At 42.1% G+C, this 19,619-nt stretch overlaps 1 protein-coding gene across 3 annotated transcripts in view; it reads left to right on the forward strand.

Annotated features, from left to right (window-relative positions):
* The window catches only part of EIF2AK4 (eukaryotic translation initiation factor 2 alpha kinase 4), an 81,686-nt gene that overhangs the window by 57,894 nt on the left and 4,173 nt on the right, over nt 1-19,619 (forward strand). For all 3 annotated transcript variants that reach the window (XR_010793215.1, XM_066608419.1, XM_066608420.1), the window contains 9 exons: nt 345-521; nt 2,636-2,770; nt 5,870-5,980; nt 7,520-7,642; nt 9,390-9,476; nt 11,087-11,199; nt 14,506-14,561; nt 16,128-16,225; nt 19,134-19,202. Coding sequence is in view for 2 of the 3 variants with exons in the window: in XM_066608419.1 (XP_066464516.1) it covers nt 345-521; nt 2,636-2,770; nt 5,870-5,980; nt 7,520-7,642; nt 9,390-9,476; nt 11,087-11,199; nt 14,506-14,561; nt 16,128-16,225; nt 19,134-19,202 (969 nt within the window). In the remaining variant the exon portion in view is untranslated. The remainder of the gene's footprint in view (nt 1-344; nt 522-2,635; nt 2,771-5,869; nt 5,981-7,519; nt 7,643-9,389; nt 9,477-11,086; nt 11,200-14,505; nt 14,562-16,127; nt 16,226-19,133; nt 19,203-19,619) is intronic.

Genomic DNA, 19,619 nt, shown 5'->3' on the forward strand with positions numbered 1-19,619 from the left:
TATTCTGATTGAAGGCTGTACAGCTCTGATGTCAGAAGACGTCCGGCAGGGTATTCTTACTGTAGATTAGTGGCCGCTCTGTTGTCAGCGGCCTCTCCAGCATGTCACATACTGCAGTACTGGTTCTAGCCAGCAGGTGGTGCCATTGTATAATGGCAGAAAGAGAAAGCCCCCTAGGAAACCCTGAATCCAAAATTGGATTGCAAAGGGTTAATGGTAAACCTTCTGTAATAACAATTTATGGAATGGGATGTTTTGCACTGATGTTTTGTATCTTGCAATTTTATATGCTGTATATATGTATGTTTTAAAAATGTAAGTGATTCCCTCTGTAATATTTTCAGTTTCAGTTGGTTCGCCTTTATAAGTATATTGAACAGAAAGGAGAGCTTCAAGAGCTGGGAGCCATGATGGCCACCCTGACAAAGCAGAAATCAGCAGTTGGGGTATTGGCCAAGCAAGGTCTTAAAGACTTGGAGGAAATTATTGGATTAGTCAAGAAGATGAACATTAAGCTTCAGGTAAGAACTGTAATTTGATAGATATATATCTCACTGTATCTTTTCCCAAGTTACTGTGCATTCTTTTTTTGTATATAGCAGGAGCTATTGCGCTGCGGAATATGTTGGCACTATACAAATAAAGATTATTATTATTATTATTATTGCTATTCAGCGTCTTGCACAAGACAACTGATAGGTCTGTTGACTTCAGTGTAGCCTTTTATTGTCAGATTTAATAGGGTAAGGCCTGTCTCACACGAGCGGATATGAATAGCAGATTCTGAGTTTGCCATCCATGCATGTAATATGCGGGCATTGAAAGGCATCGAAGTTTCGCTCACACTTGCAAGTAGGAATTGCGGATTCTGTGAGTGGAAGAAAAACCGCAGCATGGTCTATTTTACGATGGATTCTGCGCATATGGGCTCCATTGCTCTCTATGGATGCTTTCGATCTGCAGTGCATACGCAATTAACATTGCTTATGGATGTGGATTTGTACGCAAGTTACTAGAAGACCAGATATAAATAGAATAAAAGCAGGAATTTGTGGGAAGACAATGCAGGACGGTCTGGGGAGCAGCACACCATCCAGACTGCTGTCTGCAACCTCCACTTATTCCTCTAAAGTGTATTTTTTTTTTTTTATGGTTTTTTACTACTTTCGAAATAAGTAGTATAAAAGCAGCCAAGCTAAGAGAGCAGTATCCCACCCTGAAGGCTCTCAGAACAGGTCTTACCACGACAGCACAAGAGAATGTTGCCTGAGCACTAGAAGGATGTTTCAAGCGGGTTGGGTTACTTTCTGATGTCATGCGCTGATTTGCGATTCTTCTTCTGTACGGATGATACGCAGTATATCTGTGCGGAAAACAATATGCAATTCGCTTCCATGGTCATTTACAGGTCTTCTGCTTCAGATATCTGCACGTGGAATTCAACCTACTAATGTGGGCCTGGCCTCAGTGTGAGGCGCAGTCTTCACACATTTTGGTATTATGCCTGATAAATGCTGATATTTTTCAATGTTTGTTTCTGAACTTCTAGATTATCATGTACTTTCCTACTAATTCAGCATAGAGACTGTTTGCCCAGTGCCAGATTATTATGATTTTCAGATTATTGGGTTTTAGATAGTGATGAGCGATTGCTAGAATAGTTGTGTCGGGAGTGATCGGCCTTATTTTCCAATCATTTGGAATTTGCACAACCTGTACAGATTCCCAGTAAAGTCAATGGAATTAAAAATCGGGCTCACTAATTTGCCCTTCAGAAAGCCCCTGATGCAGCCAAATTTGGCGGCTGCCTTGGAGTGTTCGGTTCCTAGGTTTAAATCTTATCAAGGGCAACCTCTTCATGGACTCTTTTGAACCTAGAACTTCAGCACTGCAAAGTAGAAGTCCTAACACCTGAGCCACCACGCTTGATCTTTCTTTTCCAGAGAAGGAGAAGAATAAGCACAAAGAGAACCTAAAAACTCCATACAGATGTTGTCCTTAGTCAGATTTGAAAGAAGAAAGAACAAGTGTGGTGGCTTAGTTGTTGCCACTGCCGTTTTGCAGTGCTGGAGATCTAGGTTCATATCTGACCAAGAGCAACATCTGTATGGAGTTTTTCAGAGTCCATACATGTTGACCTTGATGAGATTTGAACCTAGGATCCTAGCACTGCAAGGCAACAGTGCTAACCACCCCTGTTCCTCCCTCTTTATTCTATTTTTTTTCCTCCTTCTTTCTCTTTATTCTCCTTCCTCTCTCTTCACCTCCTCCTCCGATTTTGCAGTGATTTTCCTGAAAAATCATGTCGGCTTGACCCAATCCAATTTAGCGCAAATCAGCCTGATTCTCCCGCCTAGCCCATCATGACGAACAACCCTAGTCCTAGATTATGTTATTTGTATTCAGTATGTCCACTATATAATTTTTTCATCATAACATTTCACTAACCAATTGACCTGTGATTAATAATCTGCACAGCTGAAAAGAGAAATGGATGTAAGCGTCCCTTCTGAGGATGACTCAGACCCCTGGAACAAGACACTAGGGATATTCGTGAAGTGTCTTGACGTTGGCAGCTGTTTATGTAAAGTTTATTACATGTCACGATACTTAAACACGTGTACTTGCTCTATAGGTGGTTGTGAATTTCGGTCTTGTCTATAAGATGCAGCAGCACAACGGGATCGTTTTTCAGTTTGTTGCATTCATCAAACGCCGACAGAGAACCGTTCCGGAGATCCTCGCAGCTGGGGGCAGATATGACCATCTGGTACGTCTTGAGTATAATGGAGGGTTTAAAGCAGGACTGGGCAGTGTGTCCAGCTGTGGAGGAAATAATCCCTTGTCTTACACCATGCACGTTGTGAGAACATGTGCTTGTTATCTGCTGATACATTCACTATCCATATCTCATCTCTAACGCCGAAAAGAGGAACCGCTCTATTTATTATGCAGAGCTGTGTTAATCCTGTTTATGGAGTCAATAAATGACACTTGAATATTTCCATGTTATCTATTCATCCCTCTCACCACCTACCTGCTTTTTCTTATTAGTTTCCATGCAAATATTCCATTGCAAATGTATTTGCAATTCCCATTCATGACCATACTCGGGGTATCAAGTGGCCATTTAGGTGCACTGTTATATGGCTGGACCCTTCTCAAGAACCCCTATTTATTGAGCAGCACCCTCAGCAATCCATTGTTTTTAGGAAATCTGTCAGTTTGTGATCATTTTGATGGTCATCCATGTAATGTAGAGATGACAATGGTCTACCAGAACAAGACCACCTATATGCTATGGTTGTCTGCTCTAACACATGGGAGAGGAAGGTCCATTTATCAATTAGGGAATGTACAAGGGGGATGTCCCGTTTAACTTGTAATGATCATACATTTTGAGGCAGGCTGAGATGTTTGCTGAATCTTAAGTTTCAGTAGAGCCTTAAAGGGGTATTCCGGTAGGATGAAGTGATCTACTAGCCACAGGTTAGGGTAATAACTTGCTTGATCAGTTAGGGTTCCAACCACTGGGACCCACATTGATCCCAAGATCAGGGATCCAGTGGGTCCCCACATGAATGAAGCAGAGATTGTACATGCGCGCCGCCTTTTCGCTCATTTTAATGACCCCACTGGGAATTGCCAAGTTCAAGTACTTGGCAATCTCCGGTGCTCTTGTTAAAATGAATGGAGTGGCGATGCACATTCTTTTAAGGACCAACTGAACCCCTATTCTCCAGTTTGGTGAGGTTCCCATTGGACAGACCCCTACAGATCAGTTATCTATTCCCTTATACCAGAATACACCTTTAAATCTCGCATAGAATGAAAATCTGAAATTATTTTTCTCCTTTGCATGTAATTTGTTCCCCCTGGAGATAAGCAGTTGCTAGAGCTTTCTGGCAGCGTCTTACTTTACCAACCTCTGCCCATTGAAAGCCCTTGACTGCTCAGACAAACCCTGCGTTCATGAGTATGAGGGAGTTGGAGAAATAGATGTTGACTGACAGCTACTGAAGATGTATGGACACCTTTGAGTTTTTGTACATGTGGGAGTCCTGTGCACATGTACATGTATGTAAGTTATCCTTTTTCTGCTCCAATGGGTCCAGCTACCCATATACATAAATATTTGGATGGTTTGGTACCACAGTTAGCATGGAGGTTATGGGTTTGAAACTATTTGCATACATTTGCCTGTTTTCTCATTTGTCCACACTTCATATACTTGGGTGGCTTTCATAGTTATAGTATGTAAATCCGTGAGATAAGACTTTGAGCCACTCCAGGAACAGAGACTAATGAGAGCTGCAGACTATATTAATGCTGTATGATTAGGAGTAATGAATTCTAAGGGTATTTCTGTATATGTAAAGGAATGGTATATTTCTTTAGAATGGCTACTTGTAATGTACAATCTTACTTTCAAAATGCAACCAAGGCAATTTCATACCTGTCCATCACAAGGCATATAAACCAGTGATATTTCTTTCTGTCTTTGATGGTTCATCTACTATATTTGGCTGACACATGATGATCTCTGTTTTCGAAGTTTTGTTTTTGTATCTTGTTCTTAAAGGGCTCCAAATCTGCTTTAGTCTTTGAGAGAATATCAATTCTTAGCGTGTTGTGTAACGGACATAAGACTCTAATGTGCACTTTTTGGGGAGTTTGGTCTGTGCCTTTATTAGGGGGGGCGTCTTGAATGATTAGCAGGGAATAGCTAACCCCAACCCTCAGCATGCTTTTAAGCTGTTTGACATGAGGCTCATACTGTCTGCTTATGACATAATGATGTGTCCTTTTTAATCTTGAAATGATCACTTTGGCGAAAACACACTTTTCCATCCATGCCCCTTCCACCTGATTGCCTATCACACTCTGGAGGTCTATTTTATATATTGCAGTTACTTCTATGCAGTGCAGCCTCCTGTCTGATATATATCTGGCACCCTCTGCCATTTGTCCTTGCTTTCTCTTTCTTTATTTTGTGCAATCAACCCATAATACATCAGCCCATCATCAGCTAGAGCATATACCATCTCTGCCTGCTGGGAGGACACTGTTATATTTACCTAAATAAGTTGTAGACCATAAGTATATGCTCAGGAGCCTGAACTAGACACTGATAGAAATGTGTGTCTCATTCTAAAGAGCTTGTGTGCTAGGATCCATCACAACGTTATGCTGTCTTAAGAGAAGACTAATTTGAGAACACACAATCCCAAGTAAATTTTAAGCTGGTCATAATTGAGATCACATGACCACCTGAGGAGAAAGAGGCCAAAATAGAAAGGTATAACTAAGAAAGTTATTATTAGGTGATTTATATATACTGGGGAAATAGCTACATTATGAGCGAAGAAGAAATTCTCCCGAGTGGCTCTTGAAAGTATGTGTCAATGAGGGGATCTAGCATTACATAAAAGTAGCTCATATAGAACTCAGATACACTTTTGAATATATTATTAAAGGGGTATACCACCTTTATATGAATAGATAGCAGTCCTCCACCATTTACTTGAATGAAGCTGTGCTGCAATTTCCATTGCACAGCAGGTAGGTAGGTTACTGCTCTTTAGGGAAGTACTGTGAAAGGAACCCCGCGGTACATCAGCCCCTTCATTCTGTGGCTCAATGAGGGTTCCAGATGTTGGGCCTCCACTGATTATAAAGTGATGGCGTATCTCAGTAATAAGCCATCACTTTATGAAATAGAAATAATCCTCTAATTTTACTTTTTATAGCACTTTAATCAATGTTACAAAAGTTGATATTCGTGGTTATACTTGCAGATAGGTTATCCTACTGATGTTGGGAATGACGGACTTGTGACAGATCTGTAAACGCTGTATTCTGTATTCAGATTTCACAGTTTAAAGGCCCTCAGACTGGATCCTTTGTTCTGCCCTGTGCTGTCGGCGTTAGCATAGCCATAGATAAGATCTCTGCCGCACTTTCCAGCGCTGATGAAAATGTAAGTTTATGTAAAGTTTTTCTCATCCACACATGTTGATCAGTGTGTATATGTGTGTAAATATGTGTGTATGTATATATATATATATATATATATATATATATATATATATATAATCATTTTGTCAAAGCTCCAGCTTTATAGTCCTGTAAATATTATGGTAAATGCATTAATAGAAATTTATTATCAAATTAGAATCTCTCTCATTCAATAATGACCTTCTCCTGGAAAATATAGGGGTGCTGTGGTTCCCCTATTGGCCAATTAACAGCATGACTGCAAGTCCATTGCTCTACTATAGACTCTGCTGTAAATGGCGGCTGGTAGTCCTCTGTCTGGAAGTTCCACACATCACTGTGCAAATTCTTCTATAGCTAAATGGGATTTAATTGGAAAATAACTCTGGAAAATTGGCCAAAAATTCCCCCAACAATAGCAGCTGATATGGTCATGCTTCATTCAATGCAGTAACAAAAAGATTCTTACATAGAAGCATTGTTTGTAGGGGAGAATTTGTCCATATTGGAGGTACCATGCAGCAGCTCTGCTGTGTGCACAATGCCTTATTCACACTGTTTTATAGTTCTGTGTTTGAGCAAGACGGGATCCCAGAGACCACATCTTTCAGTTCCACCATAGATTATGTATACTGGCCATCTTCTTTGAGAAGACCACTCTTTCAATGCAATTTTTTGGGTGGTTGCCTCATGATGGTTTCACTGTATATAGCTTTTAAAAGGAGCTGTAGCAAGACAGCCTGAAAGTAGATCACATCCTACACAAGGTCTCACGTGTAGTCCCATGTACAAAATGTTGACCAGGTGGAATTAAGGGTTAGAGAGCACACAGCATAATACATCTGAGTAAAGGAGTAGTCTTGGGCTGAATTCACATGAGCATATATAAAACTTATCCATGTTGTATCTGCAAAAACTTGAGTGCAAATAGGACTAAAATAATTCATGCTGCTTTGTTTTTTCTCACCTTGACCATGTCTTAGGGGAACCCCTTCCCCCATGAGATGAATTGGCGTATTGACTAGCATGGGTCCCTGTGTTGTGAATGTGTTCACGTTAATTTAGTCCTTGGGAAAACAACTCTTTCCCTAAAGATGATCGATGGGTTGGGTCCACTAGAGCAGGAGACACACTTAGTGGCTCTCCCCTGTGCTTGTAAGGGGGAGGAGGTTGGTATAGCCAACTGAAGAACCCTCCTATTTGATTCCCTTGTGCCTAATTAGGACATATGGGCATATGTTGTTTTTAAATTAACCGCATTAAATGTTTGGAAGAAAATCAGAATCAAAATAAAATCCTAGTCAAATATTTAAACTCTGCAACTTTCCCTCTTACTTTAACCTCAGCCAACGGATCCCGACGCGCCCTGCAGCTTCTAAATGGTTACATATACGTTTGAAAATATCATTTCTGTTAGCGAGGACCTTTGTATTCATGATGATGTAAAGATTAGGCTTTAGTTGAAGCGCTGTCATCCTTTCTACCAGTCTACTACAGGTATCTATGTCCTTTCTAATTCCAGGTGAGCAGGTGTGACCTTTTGGTTGTGAGCGCTGGCCAGATGTCCGTGAACAGGGCTATTGGCATCATTCAGAAGCTCTGGACTGCCGGCATCACAGCTGAGATTATGTATGATTGGTCTGAGGTAAGTAGCAGTGGGAGGTGAATATTCGTGTAAAACTAGTCTATGCAAGTAGGATTATGTTAGGATTATTTCCAGTTAATTTAAGGAACAGATTACGAGCTTGATTTGTCCTTTTACATGTTTTAATTTTTAAAAAATCTTTTTATTGAATTTTGTCAAGAAATACAGAAATATTCAATCGCTGATGCAAAAAATGTAACATAACATATGCTGAATCACAAAGCATCAGTATAGAAAGGAAAAATGCAAAACATAATACGGGTCTAGGGAAGACAAGGTAGGGGTATGCAGGGATGAGGAGGGCAGGTAAATCGAAGCCTAACTTAATATGTTACCAAGAAATTGTTTCCTAGAAAAAGGCAAACTGTGTAGAAGACATGTATTGAAAAGGTCAAATACAAGAGGTACAACTTACTTTGGATACAGTTTGGTCTGCATAAATTCTTTAGCAGTAAAAGCCATACTAGTCTGAACTGTTAGACTATGTAATCAATGGCTGCCTGGTAGCTAAAAAGCATATTCAGCTGTGTTCAACCCAACTCGGGATCTATGCCATCTTAGGCTTCTTTCCCACAAACGTATATCAGCCAGCCATTTTCACGGCCGGCTGATATAAGCTGTGATCTAATGCATTGGATTCCAATGCATCAGATCACATAGCTGTATTCTTGAGAGGTAAAAGCGGCCGGCCGGCCAATATAGTGCCAGGCGTTTTTACGTTGGGCCCAAAAGGTAGTCCTGGAATTATCTTTGGGGCCGGAATACGTCGGCCGCTGCATGGGCTCCTATGGCAGCGGCCGCAGGTGGGAAAGAATTTAGCAGCGTGGCTGCTAAACACCCTCCCTCTGCTCTCCTTTCCTGTGCTAGCTCACCTGTCCTCTCCTCCCTGCTGGCTCTCTGCAATGGGAGGGTGCAGGATGGGGGTAGAGCTAAGCGTCCCGTCCCGCCTCCTCCCATTGCTGGCTGTGGACAAGGGGTGGGGCATGGGTGGAGCCCTCTCCCCGCTCCTTGTCCATAGCCAGCAATGGGACTCCTCCCAGGCAGGACGGGACGTCGCTCAGCTCTGTACCACCCCGTCCCCTCCCATTGCAAAGAATAAGCAGGGAGGAGAGGAGGTGAGCGTGCGATAGGGAGGTAAAAGGGGCAGCGGCATGGTAGTTTCGGCGCATATGCGCTGGGACCCATGCCGTCTGAACAGGCACACACACGTTTGATTTGTGCGCCCGTTCACCAATTTTATCTCTCCCAACATAGCGTATATCGTCCGACCGTGAAAACGGTGGCCAATATACGCTTGTGGGAAAGAAGCCTTATAGATATAGTTAACTTGTTGTGTTATTGAAGGTGGGGAGAGCTGAAGAATCACAATTTGCCCTCCTTCTTTTGACTTAAAGTTCTTAAAGTCCATAATTTACAAAAAAAATATGCCCAAAGGGCAAGAAACAAATATATTCCAGGTGGCTTGGCACCATCAGGTTTGCTAGGCAGATGTTTGTATTTTTTATTCCTCTGCCTCTTAGTATTTTAAGGAATCATCTGGTTTTATAAACCTGTGTGTTTTTAGAAAAGCCTAAATCTCCCTCTCCAAGGACACACATACACTTCTGGAGGCTTGGGCATCCTACTTCATGCATTAGGCTTACCAGTTTGACAATATCTTTTGCGTTTCCCTCTTTACTATAGAGAAATAAGTAGAGTTCTGCTCCCCAGAACACTTAGTCTGCTACAACTCTTCTCCCCCTTGTAGTCGCAGGATGAGCTCCAGGAACATTGCAGATTGTCTGGGATTCCTTTTGCTGCCATTGTCTCTGATAAAGAAGGAAGTCACGTCAAGGTAAATAAAGTAATCTATATGTGTATGTGCAAATACATTACATTATTGTGGGATACTGATCACTGTTCCCGGTATCATTTATCGGACATGTAGGAATTAGATCTCAACGTAACAAGTTTGCCGTATTTGACCATCAGCTAGGCTAAAGGTGCTTTTACACCTAACTATTTAGCGTTGGAACGAGCAAAAGATGTCACCATTCACACATGCATGAAATGAACAATAAGCGAACAAATTATCTTTCACTTCGATCGTTGGCCGAGTTTATACTTATTTTTCGTACATTTTCGCTCATTTAAATGATGTCGTTAACAATAATCGTTCCATGTAAAAGGGCCTTAAGCCTCAAGCATTTTAGTTCTAAAGAACATTATAGATCTTAAAAGTAAACTCTAAAACTAAAAGTTTATCCATCTGTTCCATTAACCCTTTCCAATCCACTGTCTGACGTCTAAAGACATTCTGATTGAAGCCTGTACAACTCCGATCTCGAAAGACGTCCGGCAGGGTATTCTTACTGTAGTTTACTGGCCGCTCTGTGGTCGGGGGCCTCTCCGGCATGTCACATACTGCAGTACTGGCTCTTGCCAGCAGATGGCGCCATTGTATAATGGCAGAAAGAGAAAGCCCCCTAGGAAACCCTAAATCCAAAATTGGATTGCAAAGGGTTAAAGGTGTTGCCCCATGAAAACAAATCCTGTGCATAGGTGCTAGCTATTTAATCTGAGGGAGTCAGACTGCTGTGTCCCCATTCGTCCCGCCCCACCGAGAATAGGGTCTCATATACCCTTGAATCAATGGTGCATTGGTCGAGCTTGCATCCTGATATTCCATTCATTGCAGTGGGACTGTTGCAGATAAGAGTGCTTGAACATTACTATCTCCGGTAGTTTAATTGAAATTAATAGAGCAGCAGTGCGTATGTTCAACCACTGCAACATTCATTCTGGGATATTTGCAACCGCAATTCTCATGCTCCGTAGGGGTCCCAGTAGTTGAATCCCCACAGATCAGATAGTTATTCCTATGCTATGACTAGGGGATAATTTGTTTTTAGAGAAGAACCCATTTAAGGAATTCCATATGTATTTTTATTTCTTGCTGCCTTCATTTCCATATATCATACTGAGGCCATTGTATAGCAATAGTCTGACTCAGCCTTCCATGACATGCTTTTTGTTCTTAAGTCTATGGGGATCTATGTGTCATTTATTTATCTGCCTTAACTACCTCGCTGTCTTCCCTGGAGACGGTGATGCTACTGGATTTCACGGTGAAGTGGCAGGGATTAATAGCAAAGAATAGAGGAACAGAAAACCATGTGAAATCCTACATTCAAGATGATGTCTGACCATAAGCAGGCAAAAGGCTGAACTGCAGGGAAGTACAATGTACAGTACATAAAAGGATAGGCAATCCGGTGGAGGAGGACTTCTTTCATGTGGAGAAATAGTTCGGGGTTAACTTCTTGTCTGGAACATAATGCTGAAGATAAATGGGACTTGATGGAAAGTTTGCGTTACTTTCCATAATGATTGAGTCCTCGGCTGTTCTCACACGGGCTCAGCTGAATACATGTTTACATGGCTGGTTTCTTTGGCTCCTAACAGCTGAAAGCATTTGAGAAGGAGCGTCAGACTGAGAAGAGGATCTTGGAGTCCGATCTTGTGGATCACCTGTTACAAAAGCTCCGACTCAGAGGGCAGGAAGAGAGAAATACCAGGTACACATGCAGTATGTCCCATATGTGGACTCTGGCCAGAAGGGTTAAGGTTTATTCACCTGTTGAGATTATAACTAGAGATGAGCGAACCTACTCGTTTCGAGTAATTACTCGATCGAGCACCGCGATTTTCGAGTACTTCCGTACTCGGGTGAAAAGATTCGGAGGGGGGCGGGGGGAGGCGTGGCGGAGCGGGGGGTAGCAGCGGGGAACAGGGGGGAGCCCTCTTTCTCCCCCTCTCCCCCCCACTCCCCGCTGCAACCCCCCACTCACCCATGGCGCCCCCCGAATCTTTTCGCCTGAGTACGGAAGTACTCGAAAATCGCGGCGCTCGGGCGAAAAAGGGGCGTGGCCGAGTAGGTTCGCTCATCTCTAATTATAACATATTGTTGTTTCTTTCTGCAATATTCACAATTGGGATAAAACTGCTACGTCTGGCTAAAATAGCTAAAACTGAGTAATATGTGCACTCACTATACCCCCGCCATCACGCTGAAGATCAGGTAGAGAGAGATCTTTATAGTTTCTGTCATTTGTCAGTTTTACTCGAGAGAAATCCTGTCTGTGGAGCTCAGCTGATGAGAATCACTCTGAGCAAGAGGGAAAAAGAGAAAAATGGGGTGCTGCTTTATCCTTAAGATGTTTGTAGGTGTTAGAGAGTAATTATCTCCAAACTCCCTTTCATTCCACTGCAGTAAGCCAACAAACAGTCTGTGCTCTGCATTGTACTGCATCCCCCAGATGCCTACACGCCGACAGCTAGCACATCAGGACTCGGATGCTTCATTATCACACAGAATATAGAGGTTTACTGCGTTCAGAGATCAGAATGACATCCCTGGAATCTGTCTCTTTGCACTTATCCACACGTTACTGTAGATCAAGAAAGATTTTCATGGTGACCGATTTAAAAGGGAAAGCCAACTCTTAATATGAAATGTCAATGATGCATGGGAAAAGTCACATTGGTAAAGTCTGATCTTGGACCACTGCTGACTTTTGGAGAATAGCACTGTAGCAGGAGACTTAAAGTTGTTGTCTCACGGCAGCAAGTGGGGTTATACACTTCTGTATGGCCATATTAATGCACTTTGTAATGTACATCGTGCATTAAATATGAGCCATACAGAAGTTATTCACTTACCCCTCCGGTGCTGGCGTCCCCGTCTCCATGGCTCCGTCTAATTTCGCTGGCTTCTTACTTTTTTTAGACGCGCTTGCGCTGTGCGGTCTTCTGCCTGGTAAGCTGGTCACCGCATCGTCATCGTAGCTCCGCCCCATCACGTGTGCCGATTCCAGCCAATCAGGAGCTGGAATCGGCAATGGAACGCACAAAGCCCATGGTGCACCATGGGAGAAGAACCGCGGTGCACCATGGGAGAAAACCGCAGTGCATCCCTGGGAAAGGACCGGCGGCCATCTTAGGCAGAAGATTTTTAAAACTTCACATTTCAGCACATCGGTGAGTAGAAAGCGGCCTAAAAACCGCTTTAAATTGCTATTTTATACCAGGGGGGTGACGGGGAATGGGGTAAAGTAAAATTTTGATGTTTGCCGCGAGACAACCCCTTTAAGGTCTGAAAAGGGCTTCACTGAGTGTCTATTTTCTTTCTAAAATATAACTTTTATTGGATCAAAATAAAATAAAACCAGCCTACGGCTATAGGAAGTAAACAAACACAAAAAAAGAGGACACAAGCGTCCAAAAAGTACTGCGCTTGTATCTACAGTAACAGCATAAATGATTGGCTCAATAGCCAATATATGCTGCGCTCGATGAACCAATGCAATTGCTGATTACTTCATAGAGTGCTGCATTGATTGGATGAGCAACAGTCGAAGAACCAATTACAACCATCGCGTTGTAAACGCGAGATTTATGAATCCTGTAACCAGGAAATGAATGCTGTATGAGTGGCTGAGAACTGCAGGAACTGCGCCAGAGCTCTGGGGGGAACTGAACCAAGCCTACTGGGTAATGTATTCCTTTTTTTTTTTAAATGTAGTGTAACTGTGGCTTATGTTTCAAGCCTCCCCAAAAAATCAGGCTACAGCTTTCGGGGAAACACTGTAATATCCTTAAATATATTAGTCTTGACGGTCCTTTCTTAATTGGAAATATTCACCCCCTTCATAATATCCTCTATATAATATATAGCTTCCTCTGAAAGCTGGAATAAAGTAATTAAACACTTGTATGCATCCCAAGATGTTGCCAAAAAAAACTACAGCTCACCCTGCAAAAAAAAAAAAAGTTCTCACACATCCATATGGGAGTAGGACGATACAAAGCAAAATATGAAGGTAGTGGTCAAAAAGTGGAGGAATCTTGGAAGAATATTATTTGCAATTGGTTTATGCATTGATTGCTGTATGTAGAGCATCTGAAAACTGTGTTCGCTGAGTGGTCTCCTGTTCCCACATAGCTGTGCAGCAGGGATGTGGTATTATGGCGACTGAGTCTATAGTAGTATACTAGTAATTATTAGGAAATTATAGTACCAGTGTTTCTGGTGGCGCAATGCGCCAGACAGCTGTGCTACATCGATTATGATCCCCACACATCTCACACACAACTCTACTACATCCATCCTGACCGCACACATTACACACAGCTCTACTACATCCATCCTGACCCCATACATGACGCGCACAGCTCTGCTACATGGTACATCCATTATGATCCCCACACATCACACACAGCTCTACTACATCCATCTTAATTCCCACACAGCTCTACTACATCATACACAGCTCTGCTACAGTCATCTTGCCTCCACACTGAACACACACAGCTCTGCTACATCCTAATTCTCACACACACACAGAGCTTTGCTATTCCACACATCATCAGACTCCTGGATACAGTAATCTACCCTGGTCATGTGATTCCTGATCACATGACAGTGACACCATCACAGGTCCTGGTAAAAGCTGCTGTCGGTTTATCCAGTACACAGTACTTTCTGCCAAGCAGCACAATGTCTCCTCCCACAGCAGTGACGTTAACACAGGTCCTTCAGCTCACCGGATCTCTGTGGTAGGGAAGGTTGGTGTCTTCTGTCGGGACCGCTGAGTTGTGTCTGAAATAATAACGACTTAGTTGTATTCTCATTTTGTTATTTTCATCCTTCCATTTTCAAGAGCCCTAACTGTGGTGTTTTTCTGTCGGTCCGGCTCTGTGTTTTATATACGTTGTAGGACCTTTGATTATGTCCCCAGGGGAGGAGCATGAGAAGCACTCACATACTAACTGACAAGTGGTCGTTAGTAGTTTGATAACCATTTTTGTTCATTTCTATTCAGGGAAGTGCTGGATACTCTCTCTGGGCAGAACCTGAAGGGATCTTTAAGCACACAGAGTAAGTACTGCGGCGCTGCAAATACATGTAGGTCATACAACTAGATAGCTACCCGCCCCATAATATGTGTTGTATAATACAGGAGTTGGAGGAAGGGAGCGTTCACCCTGCATTTTTTAATGTGTCAAACATATACTTTTAATTCTGTTAAATGTATAAAAAGTATTAGTCACAAAGGTGTACAATCTGATGCAAGTGTATACCACATTTACAGTATACGTTTGTACGTTACATGTGTACGTTTGTATACGTTGACATGTGTTTTTATGAAGAAAAGCGGGAGAATCTTGAATTTTGTCAATCATCTTCTGTTTTTAAAACCCATAGGTTTTCTAGGCGAAGAAACATTTTGCGCAGTCCAGCATACTGCATAATACATCAGGCTATAGGAAAACAGAGTAAAAACCACAACTGAACGTGTAGCTTTTTCTCGCAGGACACAATAATGTAGCCAAATATGCTACAGTGTACTGCCAAAAAAGAAGTTGAAGTGCAACCATGTGAAGTGTAGACCATACATTCATCTGTGGTTTCCTATAACATACAAGTTTTAAAGTTTCTGTGTTTTTACTTTTAACAGCATAAACCGTATGTTTATCGCATACAGAAAGTGCAGTGTGAACGCTCCCTACGTTGCTGTCAGACATTTCTAGCGGTGACTTATTCCCTTATGAAAAAACAATGGGGGGACGTCAGGACACCCCCCCCATAGACATGAGATGGTTGGGCTGACTGGCGGACATGAATGTGTATTTCGCTGGGCTGCAGGGCTACAATTATATTGGTCTTCCTGGTGAATGCCGTCTACTGTTATATTGTCTGCTGAGAACAAGGAGGCTCATTCATCTTTGATTCATTTTGCTCACACTCGGCTCACATGCTGCTCGCTGGTTTGTTCATTGTTTTCTCAGTCCCCAACACAGAAGCGATTTTATTGGGGTTGTTAGGATAAAATGTCGCCTTTTTTTATTTGTGCAGTTCTTGGTTCTTTGTCTACCCAGCAGAGATCAGATGATATGATTGTGCTGAAACTATCGCTTTTTATTCTTTAGGGCTTATTTAGCATAAAAGAAAAATAATTTTTTTTTCTATTTTCTTTTTTTTTTATATTGGCAGGAGGGGACTCTGAAAAATTTCTGCATCCTAACATTCACTCTGTTTGATACAGAATAGAGTATGGCACTAACGAGTGATGTCCATGCAGAATATGTCACAGGGTGTGCAATGCAGGCGTGTGTGAGGGGTTTCGTTTTGATCCGGATCTCTTATGGGTACTGGTATTGGCAGAAGTCAATGCCCCGACATCAGGGAAATTGTTCTCCACTGATCTGTTCCGTTCATTGTGTCCCATTCTCTAGCATCATTAGCAGTAACCCCCATGGTGATATCCACTGTACATGTGTCACTGGGGGGGAAAAAAAAAGGATTTTTTTTTTTTTAAAGGGGAGATGAAAACAAAAATGGAAAATGGTCGTGTACTCAGTGGGTTAAATATAGTTTTCTTTATTTTTTACATAATGCCGGCTGTGTGTACACTATAACTTGTGTTCTTTCTGTGGTTGACAGGCCAGTTTGAGCAGCACAGCAGTACGGTAATTCCCAGTGTCAGTGTCATCGCCCCAGAAAGGCTGTCTGCCAGTGTGAAGCGTCGTTATGAAGCTCAGGTAACGGGGGGGTGGGGGGGAGGGGAGGGGTGACTCAATCATCTAAATGTTTTGCTGTATATTTAACTTTGTGCACAGAATATCCCTCGTAAAGCAATGGGCTCAGGATGCTATAATAGAAGAGAAAACAATTACCGTTACGTTTTATTTCTAGCTTTCCAAAATAGAAAAGGGACAGAAGGTGATGGCATTCACCATATGTATAAGCTGTCACAATATCTAAAACAGACCTGCAGTATACTCATTGTGAGGTGTAGGATAAGTGTAAACTGTTTGCTTGTTGGGAGAGGCGCAGCAGAAACCTTTTGATATGAGTGCATATGTGCATGGAACTACAGGTCTCAGCCGACCTGCTAATGGGATACCCTGCATTCGCTATATACTAAACCTGCTATACAATCAGGGCGTAGGTTCCCAGCAGTGATGTGATTTTGAGAAGATGGAGTGCAGAAAATACCAAGGCTCAATGATTATATATTTTAAAGCTGAAACTCTGTGATTACATCTGGAAGAGTGATGATGTGTCACTGCGGAAAACGCTGCTTAATACATTGTGTGGCGCACTAAGTAATCCGCCCGTCCTAATTTTATAATGTGGGGACTACTTGGCAGTGCCACTTAATGCACTGCAGCTGACATGGAGAAGGTAGGGCTGGTAAGTATAATACGTACATCCCCAGACTCAGCGGGTCACCTGCTTTTAAGCCCGCTATCTTAGTAGGTGAAAGTCTCTTTAAGCCCGAGTGTAGATGGTGTACTCAGCAGCTATAATCAGAGCAGTGACCGTCACCATAAGGCTTTAGCACTGCCAGATTACTTTTTAATGTAGCTAACAGGCAGCTTGGATACCCATCCATTGCTAAGGGCCATCGCAGCAGACCTTTAACTGTCTCTCAGCTTTTGACATTATGGCTTATTAGCCTCAGCTATGTGCAAGATCAAGTTACCATAGCCAGACTGTTGGTCTGCAAGTGGAGGACATGAACTGCGGGACCTAATGGATAATACAATGTGTACCAACCAGCAGTCTCCAGGCTGTCTAGTTCTCACTTATTCGCCCTATGTGATCACATTGGTATAATAGCGCTTCTGCATTAGGCTCTGGATGTACTCTTGCTATTCTTTTTTTTTTTTTTATTGCTTCAATGCATCACCAAATGAAACAGATGATTTGGAAAGCAATCACCTACCATTTTGTGTTTACAGCCCCGATGCAGACTGACTTGGTTATTGACTATGTACTGAATAGTGCACATCTCGGGGAAAAAAGGAAAGTGACACTTTGGCTATAGCTGATCCATAGCATTATGCCTAGTACATGCCATAAGCATTGAAGGAGAAGCCCCCTGCCATGCACCATCACTTCAGTCTCTGCACTGGGCATAACACCGTGTGCCCAGCTCACAAACTGGCATAGCAGCGGTTAATAGTAGCTTGTTGCACTAATTGAGGGTACTGCAAATACTATGTATTCTTTAATATGTCTTGTCCTGCTTTAGCGCTGTGCCTCTGCCATGCAAGAGCCTCCATTCTTATCACATGGCATCTTTCTCATCTACTTATGGCCATTGTTTGAGGCATTATTTTCTGTTGAACCTTACTGCAGGTTTACATATCTAATTGTAGCATTTCATGTATGTATTCATGGATCATTGATGGGGGTAGGATAGTGAAGTGACTTTTATGGACATCAGTGCTTTCAAATGTTTTTATTCACGTTTTTCTGCTGTTCAAATAAATTTTTTTGCTATTATGTAGCACCCCCTATTCTACAACAGCGGCTATATTTCACGCCAGCTTTTGTCTTGTGCATCATACTTGTAACTAGTTTGCTGCCATGGTTGTGGGCTATGGGACGGCTTTCCTTTTACTTTCATGGCCTTTGCAAGGTGGATTTATTGGAGCAATAAAAAATATATCTAAAGTTTTAACCTAGAAAATAGAGCAGATGAATGTACTGCAGCTCACACAGATGCCAGTAGCCCCTCGGAGGAGCTGGGATGTACAACCTAAATCACAAGAATAGCAGTTCCAGCATCCAATGGGAGTAAAACTGAAGGCTTTATTGCACATCCTTAAACTCAAGTGTTCACACTTACACATCTTAAGCCATAATTTGCTACTAATCAGCATTGAAGTGAACCAAAATTCCGGTGCGTTCGTTTAGTAAATCTCGTCTTGTTCTGCCATTGGTCACAGTGGACGCTCAGACTTTACTTATAATATGATGTCTTTAACACTTTTCTATACTATTTTGACAGATCACATTTAGGTGGGTTTTCTTTTCTAAACCTGTACAATCCCTGTTCATGGGTTGTTTCTGGTATTGCAGCTCACTTCCCTTCAAACTAAGCTAGGCTGCAATACCACACTCAACCTGCAGCCAGGTGTGGCACTGGTTTTGGAGGTAAGCATATGTGTCTTTTTCGGGTTTTTTTTTTATTCTATTTTATAGAACCCGTTTAATAGGGTTGTCAAAGTATATTCTTTTTCCTGATTTGACATTGGATGTGGAGAGACAGAACTGTTGCCAGAGCAACCAAACATACCCAGCATGTATCATGTATGGTTCCCATTATAATTAATAGGGGCCAACACTATGCTTGCTAGGTGTCAAAGGTTAACCATGGCAACTGTACTGCCCAGCATGCAGTTTTGTCTCTCCATGCTTGATGTTGGATTGGGCACAAGAGTATGCCTGGGCAATCCCTTTAAGTCACACCTGACAAACGTCCTTGCAGTTCTCTCCGCTCTACTAAATGGTAGGAAGGCAGAGGATATGGGCAGCATGTTGTATGGTACAAGCTATTTGTGGGGGTAGTAAAAAAATAAATAAAGCTTCGTTCCAGTTGGGAGGAGAACATCTTATCAGCCATTGTTCATACAGTATTTTACGTTTATTTTCCAGGTTCTTGCTAAACTTCAGGCTTCTATCACAAACTTCCAACAAAGAAATACAGAAGTTGAAATCTTGGCAGTAAGTAAACAGTCTGTTATATTCACTGATGCGTTAACTATTCTTATGTGATTGTTGGCAGTAAGAAAAACCAAGTAATCTTGTAGATACGATACATTTTAATGGCTAACAAAAATACATGATGATACACATGTTATTTATACTTCCCCGGAGTTGGGCTGTTACCTCTCAGACTACTATAGCCTGGAACTACACCGTAGATAGAACGTGGCTGGAAACATGGAGATGACTTGTGCCCAAAAGAATATACTCTGATTAAACACAGTGTGTGGCCATGATTAGCTGGCCACAATCCAAGTGCTTTTCTGCACCTGTACTATGGACTCAATACTCTGACATCCTTGCTTTGGGTGTCGGCTGTGGTATGGGTGGTTTTTGTATTACAGCCATCTGATAGTAGCCTGTTTCTGTACCGCA

The sequence above is a fragment of the Eleutherodactylus coqui genome, chromosome 6 (genome assembly GCF_035609145.1).
Source record: "Eleutherodactylus coqui strain aEleCoq1 chromosome 6, aEleCoq1.hap1, whole genome shotgun sequence".
In the NCBI taxonomy this organism is placed as follows: Eukaryota; Metazoa; Chordata; class Amphibia; order Anura; family Eleutherodactylidae; genus Eleutherodactylus; species Eleutherodactylus coqui.